General features: G+C 47.0%; 1 protein-coding gene across 1 annotated transcript in view; it reads left to right on the top strand.

Moving 5' to 3' along the window:
- SLC15A1 (solute carrier family 15 member 1) overlaps positions 1 to 1,358 on the top strand; it is a 63,226-nt gene extending 61,868 nt beyond the window's left edge. The window contains exon 23 of the mRNA XM_008993436.4: positions 579 to 1,358. Coding sequence (XP_008991684.4) covers positions 579 to 770 — 192 coding nt within the window. The 3' untranslated portion in view covers positions 771 to 1,358. The remainder of the gene's footprint in view (positions 1 to 578) is intronic.
- The last annotated feature ends 13,455 nt before the right edge of the window (positions 1,359 to 14,813 follow it).

Here is a 14,813-nt window from a genome sequence, read left to right as displayed (position 1 = left end):
AAACCCATCCTGGAGATGGTTATAATTTTTCCAGCTGAAATTAAACTAGGGCTTTACTGATACTTACACACTTTCCTTCTGCACTGTGGCATGTCGACCTCATAAGGGAGACGTTAGCCCATTCATTTCATGACTTCCTGCACCAGGTCCCAGCAGCGGATGTGCTAATGCTATGTGCTAATGAGCTGCAGGTGTTTCCAAGGGGGAACATGGCGCTCTTAACTTGCTGGAGTTGAGCACATTCATCTCCCCTAGTGGGTACTGCTCAGTGTTCTCTGGATCTCCATCCTTCCAGAGTCCCTTGGGTTTTTCAGAAATGTTCTGTTATCCTCCCAGTCTGTTGTTTCTGTACCCAGTGCTGTTGAAAACATGTTGTCTATTAGCATCTATCTATCTTGGACATTCAAGAAAAGCTGGCCTTACTGTACGTGTGTTGGTTCCCTACCAATTTTCCGTGATTTAATTTCAAAACACTCTCCGTAGGCACATAAGCAAGAAAATGTACACACCAGATATTCATCAATATGACCTGTATTTTTTTTGTTCTTTTTCCTGCTACAACTCTAATTTCTCCAAAGTGGGCTGAGTACATTCTATTCGCCTCGTTGCTTCTGGTCGTCTGTGTGATTTTTGCCATCATGGCTCGATTCTACACTTACGTCAATCCAGCAGAAATCGAAGCTCAATTTGATGAGGACGAAAAGAAAACGAGGCTGGAAAAGAGTAACCCATATTTCATGTCAGAAGCCAACTCACAGACACAGATGTAAAGGTCAGGAAGCAGGTGGAGGATGGACCGGGCCCGCATACGCCCTGACCTCGGTCTCCAGGTGGCAGGACATTCCACTGGATGGAAGTCTTCCTGGCAGGGAAGACTTCAGATTTGGGAACTAAACCATGAACGCTATTTTCCAAGCAGCCAGCAATGAATCTACAACTCTGGAAGAAGCCTCTGTTTGGAAGGCTTATCTAAGCCACACATACACACACTGTCTTATAACACTGAGCGCATACACTGCATATGTCATCTTCCCTATCATACAAATGATGTTATTTTGGGCTAGCTTAATTTTGAAAGAGTAACAAAGTTTCCTGTTCCATATTGTTCATGTTCTGATGAAAACTATTCTAAAGAAGGCAGGAACCAAGGCCGAAAGTGAAGGTTCAGGCTTGCGAATGGCATGTGGTAAGGACCAGCTGCTATTAACTGACAGCTGTACCTTTGGGTTTTTGTTGTTTTGTTTTTCTAGTCCCCACCTCTGTTTAAATTATGTGTAACTCAAAAGACCACTCAGGTGAAGGCCAGTAATATTTTCTTGAAGTTTCAGTGGTGTGAAATAAATTTCTGTTCTTAAGCATAAGTGTTCACGTATCTTTGGGTAGGTAAAGAAATCTTTAACATATTCTCTGATGATAAAAGCAGTACTTGCTCATTAAAATTTCTTCCTGGTCCTGTTTTCCCCAGGGATGACCGATTGATTGATTGATCCTATTTCCCCAGGGATAATTGATTAATTGATTGACAGACAAATAAAAGTAGGTAGGTAGGTAGATGGATGATAGAGAGATAGATAGATAGATAGATACATACATACATACATACATACATACATACATACATAGATAAATAGATCCTATTTCCCCAAGGATGATTGATTGATTGATAGATAGATAGATAGATTTATTTCCCCAGGGATGACTGATAGATAGACCGACAGATAAAAGTAGGTAGATGACAGATAATAGATAGATAGACAGACAAATAGATGTAGGTAGGTAGGTAGATGATAGACAAACAAAGGTAGGTAGAAGATGGATAGATGGATGATAGATAAAGGTAGGTGGGTAGATGATAGACACACAAATAGATAAAGATAGATAGGTAGGTAGGTAGATAGACAAAGAAAGGTAGGTAGATAGAAGACAGAGAGAGAGACAGAGCCAGATAAAGGTAGGTAGGTAGGTAGATAGATAAACAGAAAAAAGTAGATAGGTAGAAGATAGATAATAGAAAAACATAAAGGTAGGCAGGTAGGTAGATAATAGTTAGCAGACAGATAGATGATAGATAGATAGATAGATGATAGGAAGGAGAGACTTACACTACTAGGCCCTTCTATGTGCATATTTGTGTACCATCTCCTAGTGTTTTTCTCAATACTCACATTCTCTGCTGGTGTAAAATTTCTTCTAAAACATTGTAAATCCCTTATGCTTCATTTATCCTATAGATGTGTGTCATTTAGCCATCCTAGGTATCAGGTCCAGAATGAGTCTACCTTGGCACTCCTACACAAACAAGTCACAGTTCTTAGACAAACTAGTGCACAACTCTGAAGACAAATTGGTTCCTGGATTAGCAAGAAGAGCTGGCCTTTGGCCTCTGCAATGCTTACATACAAGCTTATAATGGCACCGTGGGGGCTGCATTGAAGGGAGACTCAAAGTCCAGACTGAGAAACACAGTGTGACTACCAAACCGTACTGAACACCTTTTCTAGCCTTGGGATCAAGTCCTAATTCCTTAGTTAGGGACCATGAGGCTCTTTTTTCCTCTGGACACACTGCCTTTCTCTCCACGTGCTCTGATCCTGGCAGCATTGAGCTGCTGCTCCTTCCTGCAATGCATCACGTTCTCATTCCCAAGACAAAAGCCAAGAAAAAGAAGACCCAAGACAGTTATTCTCTACCCACCACCCCCAGCCCTCCACCTGGCTAAGTCTCTTCCTTTCCAAGCCACGTCCTCCGAGAGTTTCCCTGTCCTGCCCGCCCGCTAGGTAGTAGTCCTGCTCTGAGCTCCCAGAATGCACCTTAACATCCACCTCAGTGGATCATGACTATCTGGCTTTTCCTAGGCCAGAAGCTCTTGTGTATATCTTGTTCACTGATCAATCCCCAGAACATAATAATCCTCTGTTTTTCATTTAATTTTTAATTTGAGTTTTTTAGAGACAAGGTCTCACTCTGTTATCCAGGCTCGAGTGCAGAGGCATTATCATAACTCACTGGAACCCTGAACTTCTAGATTCAAGGGATCCTCCCGCCTCAACCTCCCAAGTAGCTGGGACTACAGGCTTGTGCCACCTCACCCAGCTGTTTTTAATTTTTTTGAGAGGTAGGGTCTCACTGTGTTGCTCAGGCTGGTCTCCAACTCCTGGACTCAAGACCGTCCAGAGTGCTGGGATTATGGGCATGAGCCACCACATCCAGCCCTAGTGCTAATTCTTATTGTTGCTGTGTAACTTTGGGCAAGTTTTGATCTTTTTAATCTCATTTCCTCTTCTATGAAATAAAGGGAATACCGGACAGACAATGTGAGGCCTTAAAAATCCTTTGTTTGGCCGGGTCCAGGGGCTCATGCCTATAATTCCAGCACTTTGGGAGGCTGAGGCAGGTGGAGCACTTGAGGTCAGGAATTTGACACCAGCCTGGTCAACATGGTGAAACCCCATCTCTACAGAAAATATAAAAATTAGCTGGGCCTGATGGTGCATGCCTGTAATCCCAGCTACTCAGAAGGCTGAGGCAGGAGAATCGCTTGAACCCAGGAGGTGGTGGTTGCAGTGAGCCAGATCATGCCATTGCACTCCAACCTGGGCGACAGAGTGAGACTCTGTCTCAAAAAAAAAAAAAGCCTTTGTTTAAGGGTGACTGGCACACAAGAGGCTTTCATATATTTGAATAAACGCTGTTGTCATGCTCTTCAACCAAGTCTGATATTAACACATAGTGTGCTTTGGATGTGGGTAACAAACATGTAGTGTGCTTTGCATATGGGTGGAAATGATGCCTACAGGCTCTTCTTCAACGCTTGAAGGACATGCAGAGAGCGCAGAGGGGGGCTTGGGCACTTTGCCCATCAGGGTTGACTTTTCAAAGTAATCCTCCTTCTGGCTGTCATTTGACCACTTCTTCCAAGTATAATCAAGACTGACAGGGGCCAACATGGGTGCCCTCTTTGAAGGCCTCACGCAATTGCAAATGTCATGGATGGGGGTGGGGGAGGGGAAAGCGGAGGCCACAGCAGCAACCTCTGCTCCTATGCACTTTCCCTACAACTCATTTTTTGTGTGTTTTATGCCTTTCCCTAAATTCCATGCCGACCAATGTATGACCAAAATAGCACATTGACTTGACCATCGTCTGACTCTTGAAATACAATTCAGCGTGGGCTGGGGGAACTGAAGAAGCCCATGGGATGGAAATGCTGTAATTGGACATAGCAGGACTTCAGATCTTACTCCTAAAAGCCAGCATACCTTGAGAAGTGTTTACACTGTGTACATGAGGAGTTCTCATGTTGGCCTATTCTTGTTTTCTTTCCGTGTGGTCCATAATTTTGTTTTTGTTGTTGTTGTTGTTTAGAGGGAGTCTCATTCCGTCACCCAGGCTGGAGTGCAGAGGCATGATCTCGGCTTACTGCAACCTCTGCCTTCCAGGTTCAAGCGATTCTGCTGCCTTAGCCTCCCAAGTAGCTGGCTTACAAGTCAGGTGTGTGTCACCACGCCCTGCTAATTTTTGTATTTTTAGTAGAGACAGGTTTCACCATGTTAACCAGGATGGTCTTGAACTCTTGACCTCATGTGATCTGCCCACCTCAGCCTCCCAAAGTGCTGGGATTACAGCTGTGAGCCACTGGGCCCAGCCAGTTGTTTTTTTTTGTTTTTGTTTTTGTTTTTTTCTGATTTTGTGAATGTCCTTTCTTATTTTCAGGGCACTAAAATATTAATTTTGATGTCTCTTTTAGATATTATAAAATAACTTTAATGTATGTTCAGGTTTGATTTTTGTTGACTATTTTAAACATAGATTTTTGCCATGCATTCTGGAATATTTTTGGAAGCTTTTTTTTTAAAACCAGGTCTAGCTCTGTTACCCAGACTGGAGGGCAGTGGTACCGTCTTGGCTCACTGCAACCTCTGCTTCCTGGGCTCAAGCCATCCTCCTGCCTCAGCTCCACAGGTAGCCGGGACTTTAGGTGCAAACCACCACACTCTGCTAATTTTTGTACTTTCTGTAGAGACAGGTTATCACCATGTTGCCCCAGCTGGTCTCAGACTCCTGAGTTCAAGCGATCCACCTGCCTTGGCCTCCCAAAGTGCTAGGCTTACAGGCATGAGCCACAGAGCCTGGCCTGGTAGCTTCTTTTTTTGTTTTTTTTTGTTTTTTTTTTTGGAGTCGGAGTTTCGCTCCTGTCATGCAGGCTGGAGTGCAGTGCCATGACCTCGTCTCACTCCGCCTCCCAGGTTCCAGCGATTCTCAGCATCAGCCCCCTGAGTAACTGGATTACAGTCACCCACCACCATGCCCGGCTCCTTTTTGTATTTTTCGTAGAGATGGCGTTTTACTATCTTGACCAGGCTGGTCTCAAACTCCTGACCTCAGGTGATCTGCCCTCCTCGGCTTCCCAAAGTGCTGGGATTACAGGTGTGAGCCACTGCTACCGGCCATCTCTTTTCTAAATGACAAACAAAAGTGGGGAACATTTATTGAACACTGACTACGTGCAGACAGCACGCCAAGCTCTCTCTTCAATGAAATTTACAAATATGCAATCCTTGCCACAGCCCTGTAATGTAATTACTGTTACCTATTCCATTCCACAGAGGAGAAAATAGACACAGAGAAACCTAGCCCATCCCAGGCCTGCTCCAGAGCCCAGCTCCCAGCCACTGCGCAGAGCGGCCTCTCACTGCCTATGCTCAATGGGCAGTATGGATTAATTCTATTTTAATCCTTACAAAACCGAGGAAGATTTTGTTACCTCCACTTTAGAGACAAAGAAACTGAGGAACGGGAAGTGTAAGTAACTGGTCCAAGGCCATATATTGGGCAGCTTGCTGAGCCGGGACTTGAACCGAAGCATGTCTGAGCAGAGAGGAAGCCCGTTCACCACGACAGTACGCCATCTTCATTAACATAGCAGAAAGCAAGCCTGTGACGGCTGAGGCCATGTAAAGGGGGCAGGGGAGGGCTGCAGAGAGGGAACTGTCCACTTGAAGTGCAGGATGACCCCCAGGCCTGGCCTCGGTGGATAAGGGGGGCTTAAGTGTGTAGAAAAAAGAGGCTGGAAAACCCTGCTCTCGAAGGACTAAACAGAAAAGATTCAGCACATTTATCCTCTTAGTGGAGTCAGGGCCTCCTGTGAGGATGTTGGAACCTTTTCCTTCCTGCATGGACCCCATTTGTGAGTGCCGCATTGCGGATGGGTTTCCCTGGGGTGACCCCTCCAACAGGGCGATGCTGATTAGCTCTGGAGCTCAGCACACAGAAGGCCAGTGTCTCATCCGGAGAGGCAGCCAGCATGGGGGCAGAGCGAGTGAGAGCCACAGAAAAAGGAGTGGCCGGGGACAGCGAAAGAGAGGAAAGGAAGGCTGCAGCATGGACGGCCGTGGGCCTGCAGCACAGGGTGGCAAGAATGGGCTGGCTCCTCCATTTGTTTATTCTAAAATTATGGCAAAATACAGACCAGGGGCGGTGGCTCATGCCTGAAATCCCAGCACTCTGGGGGGCCAAGGTGGGTGGATCACCTGAGGTCAGGAGTTTGAGACCATCCTGGCCAACATGGAGAAACTCTGCCTCTACTAAAAATATATAAATTAGCCAGGCCTGGAGGCACATGCCTGTAATCCCAGCTACTCAAGAGGCTGAGGCAGGAGAATCACTCAAACCTGGGAGGCAGAGGTTGCAGTGAGCTTAGATTGCACAACTGCACTCCATCCTGGGCAACAGAGTGAGACTCCATCTCAAAAAATAAAATTAGGGCAAAATACAGATAACATTACCATTCAAACCAATGTTTATGTCTACAGTTCAGTGGCATGAAGAACATCCTCACTGCTGTATGACGGCCACCATCCATCTCCAGAACCTTTCTCATTTTGTAGAACTGGAACTCTGTCTCCAATCCACACTAACTCCCCATTCCCCATCACCCCAGAGGCCACCAGAGTGGGAGAAATGAAAAGGCCATTCTCCTTCCGCTCGCCTGTGTCCTCTGATGCCGAGGCTTGTGGGCCTTCTAGCGTGTCCTGTGTGGCGGGGTTTCTGCCTCCAGCCCTGATCTGAGGCAGTGAGCAGGGGGTCAGCCAGGGCCTCCAGGACCCTCAGGTGCATCAGCAAGGACACAGTCACCTCCACCAGCTGAGAGGGGACTGTGGCTTTTCATCTCGCCTCCTGCTAACATCTGGCGGTTCAGAACCACTCAAGTTTTCATCTGGTGTCATGTCTGGCTTGTTCTAATGAGGCTCCCAGACTCCGTAGATGTGTTTAAGACTCAAAAGCTGGTCAGGCACGGTGGCTCACGCCTGTAATCCCAGCACTTTGGGAGGTTGAGGCGGGTGGATCACCTGAGGTTGGGATTTCGCAACCAGCCTGACCAACATGGAGAAACCCCATCTCTACTAAAAATACAAAATTTAGCTGGGCATGGTGGTGCACATCTATAATCCCAGCTACTTAGGAGGCTGAGGCAGGAAAATCACTTGAACCCGGGAGGCAGAGGTTGCAGTGTGCCAGGATCACACCATTGCACTCCAGCCTGGGTAACAAGCGAAATTCCGTCTCAACAAAAAGACTCCAAAGCTGCAGGAATGGAATGTGGTGGGGTGTGCTCTGGTGCACCCGGAATGAAAAGCCATGTGCTACCGAGGACTCAGTGTCTTGGAGGCCAGCCTGGGGCTGTAGTACTCATAGTCTGCTTTTTCGTGATTTTAAAGGAATACTTGAGGCTGGGTAATTTATAAAGAAAAGAGTTTCATTAGGCTCATGGTTCGGCAGGCTGTGTAGACATGGCACCAACCTCTGCCTGGCTTCTGGCGAGGCCCCAGGAAGTTACAACTATGGCGGAAGCAGGCCCCTCACATGGCAAGCTTGAGAGCGTGAGACACCAGACTTTTAAACAACCCAGTCTCGTGTGAACTAACAGAGCGAGAACTCACTCATCCCCAAGAGGATGGCCCAAAATCATTGGGGAGGGACCTGCCCCCATGATCCACACACCTCCCACCAGGCCCCGCCTCCCACACTGGGGATTACAGGTAACCTGAGATTTGGAGGGGACACACATCCAAACCAGCCCAGCCCCTGAGCTTAGTACTTTCTGGCAGTCAGAGGCTCAACCAAGCAGGTCTTTGTGCTTCGGGGCCATCCTACTCCTAGTGCTGAGTCAGGAAAACATTTCCCAGCTGGACACGGTGGCTCATGCCTGTAATCCCGGCACTTTGGGAGGCTGAGGCAGGCGGATCATGAGATCAGGAGTCCGAGACCAGCCTGGCCAACATGGCAAAACCCCGTCTCTACTAAAAATACAAAAAGCCGGGCATGGCAGCAGGTGCCTGTAATTCCAGTGATTTGGGAGGCTGAGGCAGGAGAATCACTTGAACCCAGGAGGCAGAGGTTACAGTGAGCCAAGATCACACCACTGCACTTCAGCCTGGGCAACAAGAGCAAGACTCCATCTCATAAAAAAAAAAAAAAAAGCATTTTCCTTCACGGTTTCTATTTCATAGGTTTCTCCTAAGAAGTTCCTTGTCCCCATCACCACAGAAAAGAGAGGGAAGGCCCAGACCACCTGTCACAGGGCCCGGTTGACACACATGTCCCTGCTTTGCAGTGGCTGGTAGAGGGAACTGAGAGCCTGTCCGCCACGTGGTGCCTTGGGGAGAGATGACTTTGCCATCCATGCTGCTCTGCCTGAGTTTTTGTCTTCAGGAAGGCTGAACTTCAGTAAGTCCGGAGTCTGACTCAGGTTCTTGATTTGATTTACAAACCTGAAAAGGATCTGGAATCAGTCCCACCCAGCTACAAACAGCACAACCAGTCATTAGGGACTAAGGACCTACAGCGGGCATCCCGAAAGAGAGAGAGAGGCATGCGTGCGAGCGAGTGTGTGTGTGTCCATCTTCCCTAAAAAGTGTACTGAAAGATGAAACAGATGAACCCACTAGGGAGGTCCAGGAAGACACCGGTCAGTAGCTGAGGGCAGTGGCTCCCAAACGACAGCAGCCACCAACACGGGACACGGAGGTAAACTGGAGTGCGCAGCCTTTCTGCTTGTGACCTGGGAGGTATCTCTGGCAAGTGGAGAGGGGCAAATGGCCTGCAGGTGGGAGGGGCCGGCAGCAGGCAGGTACTGGGGAGAAGTGGACATGAGGAAAGACTCCTGCAGCCTGGGTGAGCGTGTACTTTCAGGTGGGTGGGGCCGCAGCCAGACAGTAAGGCAAGGGTGGGAACACTCATGTCGGTTCTTCCCTTCCTTGAGCTGTGACCTTGGGCAGGCCGCTGGAGGAGTCAACATCATCCTTTGTAAAATAAAGAAAGTGCTTGAGGCCGGGCTGCGGCTGGGCACGGTGGCTCATGCCTGTAATCTCAGCACTTTGGGAGACCAAGGTGGGTGGATCACGAGGTCTGGAGTTTGAGACTAGCCTGGCCAAGATGGTGAAACCCTGGCTCTACTAAAAACACTAAAATTAGCTGGGCTCAGTGCCAGGCACCTGTAATCCCAGCTCCTCAGGAGGCTGAGTTAGGAGGATTCCTTGAGCCCAGAAGTTTGAGGCTGTGGTGAGCCGTGACTGCACCATTGCACTCCAGTCAGGACAATATAGGGAGACCCCATCTTGAAAAAAACAAAAAATATATATTAAAGAATAAACGGAAAGAGGCCAAGTGTCCATGCAGGTTCCCAGGTGACCTTCCAGGGGGGTGGCTCTGACCAGGTAGGTGGCACTGCGGTGGTGGGAAGTGTTGGGGTTCTGGATACGCTTTGGAGGCTGATGGAGCCAACAGGATTCCCGGACAGATTGAATCCTGGGAGACAAGAGAAAGACATTTGCCACCTTCCACATGGCCTGTTATAGGGGCTTTGAGCATTTTATTCATCTAACACCCTGAGCACACTTGGGGTGAGCATATCAGCTTCCTCACACCACAGATGAGGAAACTGAGGCACGCTGTGGTTCAATAACTTGCTCAAGATCCTACAACTCTGAAAGTAACAGGGACAAACCCAAGCTTGATGATGGCTTTACTGTGCCTCTGTTCTCTCAAATTCTGAGAGTGCCCACACCGCGGGAGGAAGAGAGTCAACCTTTGCTTCCAACAGAAAGACAAGGGACCGCAGTCGTCTGTGACTAGAAACAGAAACCCCACATCCCATCTGCCTTCCTGGTTAACTGGTCTAGGTCTAGACTTCCAGTCTGTAACCGTATCAAGGTGGCTAAGAAGAGCATGTTTCTTGGCTGGTCGCAGTGACTCACGCCTGCAATCGCAGCACTTTGGGAAGTCAAGACGGGCAGATCATGAGGTCAGGAGATTGAGACCAGCCTGGCTAACACAGTGAATCTCTGTCTGTACTAAAAATACAAAAAATTAGCCAGGCTGCACCACTGCACATCAGCTTGGGGGACAGAGCAAGACTCGGTCTCAAAAAAAAAAAAAAACAAGAGCATGTTCCTACTCTCTCTCGCTTTCTCTCTATCTCTTTCGCTTTCTCTCTCCCCTCTCTCAGCTCACCTTTATAATTCTGTTATTCACCTGATATGTTTCTTCAGAAAGAACTCGAGGACACTTCCAATCCCCTGTGCACCTTCACCGTCACAGGACCAGGGAAGGCCCTGCGAGAGAGGCAGCCCTGTCCGCAGCACTTGACCCGCGCTTCCCCGAACAGCACGGACGGTGGCGAGAACGCAGGTCGCAGAGTCCAAGACTTGGATTCAAGTCTCTATGTAGGGAGCTCTCAGAATCTGTGTGCTAATGGGCAAGTTCTTAGAATTCGGAGCCTCAGTCCTCTCATCTGAAATATGGGGATAACAGTAGCGTCAGTGCCAGAGAGGCGCGGCCAGGATTTGCTGTAAGGGAACCGAACAACTGCTCTCGTTGGTCCAGGACTGAGGGATCCTCAGGACAGTCTTTGGCCAAACGGGATGAGTTGGTCACTTTAATAAGACAAGCTATGTAAAGTGCTTGGACTTGGCACATCTTAAAATGCTCCAATTATTTTATCTCTTCAACAACTGTTAGAAATAGGTGTTGGAAATAGATGCATGGTGCCACAAAGAAGAATCAGCACTGAGACAAAGGATCTTTCAGTAACGCAATTTTTACTTCCTGGACTGCAGGAAGGGTACCCTCGAGAGCCGTCATGCCACGAGAGTACAAAGAACAAGGGAAAACACACAAATGTACTTCCTACATATTTGGGGTCGTCCTCACTGCTATGTCTGATCTCTGCTGGCTGGAGCCAGACCTCACAATCTAAACTAAAACCCAATTGGCTAACAACTTAAAACTTTTCTAAACAGGTAAAAGCAATGGAGGGCTGGGACATGCCTGTGAGCACATCCAGCAGATATCTTGGTTAAAGTACAAGGATGTAAGCATAGGATAGGGCTTAACAAAGTTATTAGCACACTTATTCTTGAACAAGGAAGGAAACTTTAAAAAGGAACGTTTCTACTTCCCACAACAACACTGATTTAGTAAACACCTACTATGTGTTCAGTGCTGTCTGAGACACTGGAGGTAGCAATAGATAAAGCGCTGCCCTCGAGGAGTTTGCAGGTTCACTGAAAGCTCAGAGCAAACCCTTGGGGTCAAACCATCACAGGGTTAATAGTGGGGCTGAGTCTAAATGGGAGGACAAAGGTCAGGCACTTCTCTCAGCTGTCCCCAGCAGAAACCACCAAACAGAGCAGTGACCTCAGTGGCTTCCTGTTTCGTCCCTGGGCATCTGAGAAGCCAGATGGCCCCAGGGTGTGGTCAAATGACCACAGGTGCTTTGCCAAATGGCTCTGGCGAGCCCAGTTCCCGGAGCTTCTGTTTAGCCTGAGCGAGGTCCGGGCAAACTATTTGCAAGTTCCCCAGGTTGGCCACGAGATGGCAGGAGAGCATATTTGCAGGAAAACATGGCAACAAAAGGCTTTTGTAAATGTCAGAAATAAGGAATTTTGTGTGTGTGCAGACACATCAGAAAGCCTGTCCAAATCTGAGTATTTGTATTTCTAGAAGTTTCGATCTTGGGACCGGCCATAGCGGGCTTGCAGTCTGCCTGGACTTAGGTAGGGATTCCAGCAGGGGTCGAGGTTCCTCCAGATGGCACCAGGAGTCGTGTGGAGGCAACGGGCTTTACCTGAATTAGGAGAAATTCAGAAGAGAAGTTCACATCTATAAAGCACTTCCTACATGCCAGCCAGGGCTTGCATTATTTTACATATGTCCTCATCCATTTATTCATTCATTCCACAAAGATGCAGTAAGCATTGCTATTTTCCAGGCACAGATGCAGACCAGATAAACCGACAAACAGAATCAAACGTCAGGTGTGGATAAGTGTTATAAAGCAAAAACCAAGAGAGTAAGAGGCAGAGATAATGAAGGCTGATGTTTTAGTCAACTCTGATGAGTGTTCTATCAATTTCAGTATTTGAAGACCCTTTTGAAGGACTCCAATCTGGAGGTCCACTGTACAGCAGAATTTGGAGAAATCCTGCTAAAACTCTCTTGGGTGTTGACCAATTTTAGTTTGGCTTGAAAAACAAAAAAAACTATGTAGGGGTCCCCTTCATCTCTCTACTTTGTCACCTTCTGTAGCCCATATCATCTTCTTCCTTGACTTAGAAAAAAAAAACACCCCTTTTTTGGTGGGGTACTTTTCTGTAGTGGCTTCCTGAGAAAGGAAACTGGGGGGGTAAACTTTTCCTAGGGTCCTGCAGATATGAAAATGTTTGTATGCTCCCTTCTCTTTTGCTTGACATTTGACTGGGTATAGAATTCCAGCTGGAGACCATTTTCCCTGGCAATTTTTTTTAGAGATGGGCCCTCACCATGTCCCCCAGGCTGGCATGCAGTGCCTATTTCCAAGCAGGAACCCCCTACTGATCAGCATGGCAGTTCTGACCTGCTCCAGTTCCAACCCGGGCCAGTTCACCCTTCCCTAGGCAATCTGCTGGTCCCCCACCCCAGGAGGTCCCTGTACTGATGCTGAACTTAGTGTGGACACCCAATTGGCATAGCACACTACAACCCAGAACTCCTGGGCTCAAGCGATCCTCCTGCCTCAGCCTCCTGAATAGCTGGGACTATAGGCAAATGTCATCATGCCCAGTGTTCCCCAGCAATTTTGTTTTGTTTTGTTTTGCTTTTTGAGTAGAGACAGGGCTTCACCAAGTTGGCCAGGATGGTCTCGATCTCTTGACCTCATGATCTGCCTGCCTCAGTCTCCCAAAGTGTTGGGATTATAGGCGTGAGCCACCACGTCCCCAGCAATTTTGAAAGTATCACTCCACTGTGTTTCAGCTTTCAATATTTCAGCTATTAAAAAGCCCAAGGCGTTCTGATTATTACTGATCTTTTGTATAAGGATGTTTTTCTCCAGAAGCTTATATAATCATCTGTTGGTTCCTAGAAATTTGAAATTTCAAGATGAGGTATCTGGCATGGGCCCATTTTTAAGTGTTGTGCTGATACTCCAGTGGCCCCTTCAAACTGGAACTCACGTCATTTGATTCTGGGACATTTTTATGAATATTTCATTTTTAATTTCTCTTTTCCACTTCCTCTGCTCCTTCTAGATTCCTATTATTTAGAGGTTAGTCCTTCTTGACCGGCCCTCTAATTTCCTTATCCTTTCTCTTCTTCTTCTTTTTCTTACTATTCTACTTTTTTTTTTTTTTTTTTTTTTTTGAGACAGAGTCTAACTCTATTGCCCAGGCTAGAGTGTGATGGCACAATCTCAGCTCACTGCAACCGCTGCCTCCCAAGTTTAAGCGAGTCTCCTGCCTCAGCCTCCTGAGTAGCTGGGGTTACAGGTGCTCACCAACACACCTGGCTAATTTTTTGTATTTTTAGTAGATACAGGATTTCACCATGTTGTCCAAGCTGGTCTTGAACTCCTGATCTTAAGCGATGCACTTGCCTTGGCCTCCCGAAGTGCTGGGATTACAGGCATGAGCCACTGCCCCGCCTCTGCTTTGAGATTGCTTCAGCTATGCTCTAAGTTCTCTCATATATTTTTTACTTCCTTCATCATGTCTTTAATGTAAAGGGTTTTTTTAATTACTTGAATTGTTATTGATTATAGTCTCCATCTTGAACTTCGTGAGGACAGTGTCTTAGAACTTTCAGGTAGTTGACACAGCGATTTTGAAGTTCTTTTACCCTATGTAATCTCTACTTTCTCCAAACTACCTTTCTTTTCTGATGTGCTTGTTTTTGATATGTTTTTCAAATAGCAGATTTCATTCAATGTCTTTTGATCCTTGGCTGTCTGCTCCATGTTTAAAAGCAGGGGTAGACAAAGGAATATAAATCATTCTGTTATAAGGATACCTGCACACATCTGTCCATTGCTGCGCTATTCATAACAGACAGGGAATCAACCCAAATGCCCATCAATGGTACGCTACAGAAAATGTGGTACATATTGTCAACCCAGAACCTCTGAGACAGGCCTCAGTTAATTTAGAAAGTTTATTTTGCCAAGGTTGAAGATGAGCGTGTGACACAGCCTCAGGAAGTGCTGACAACACGTGCCCACAGTGATTGGGGCACAGCTTAGTTTTATACATTTTAGGGAGACAGGAGACATCAGTCAACATATGTAAGAAGCACATTGGTTCTGCTTGGAAAGGTGGGACAACTTGAAGCAAGGGCAGGAAGACTCAAAGAAGGGAGGGAGCCTGCGGGTGAATAGGTAAGACACAAAGGGTTGCATTCTTTTTCTTTTTTTTTTTTGAGATGGAGTTTTGCTGTTGTTATCCAGGCTGGAGTGCAATGGTGCGATCTCGGCTCACCGCAACCTCCGCCTCCTGGGTTCA

Source organism: Callithrix jacchus, chromosome 1 (assembly GCF_049354715.1).
Source record: "Callithrix jacchus isolate 240 chromosome 1, calJac240_pri, whole genome shotgun sequence".
Classification (NCBI taxonomy): domain Eukaryota; kingdom Metazoa; phylum Chordata; class Mammalia; order Primates; family Cebidae; genus Callithrix; species Callithrix jacchus.
This window is presented reverse-complemented; position numbering and strand designations above follow the sequence as displayed.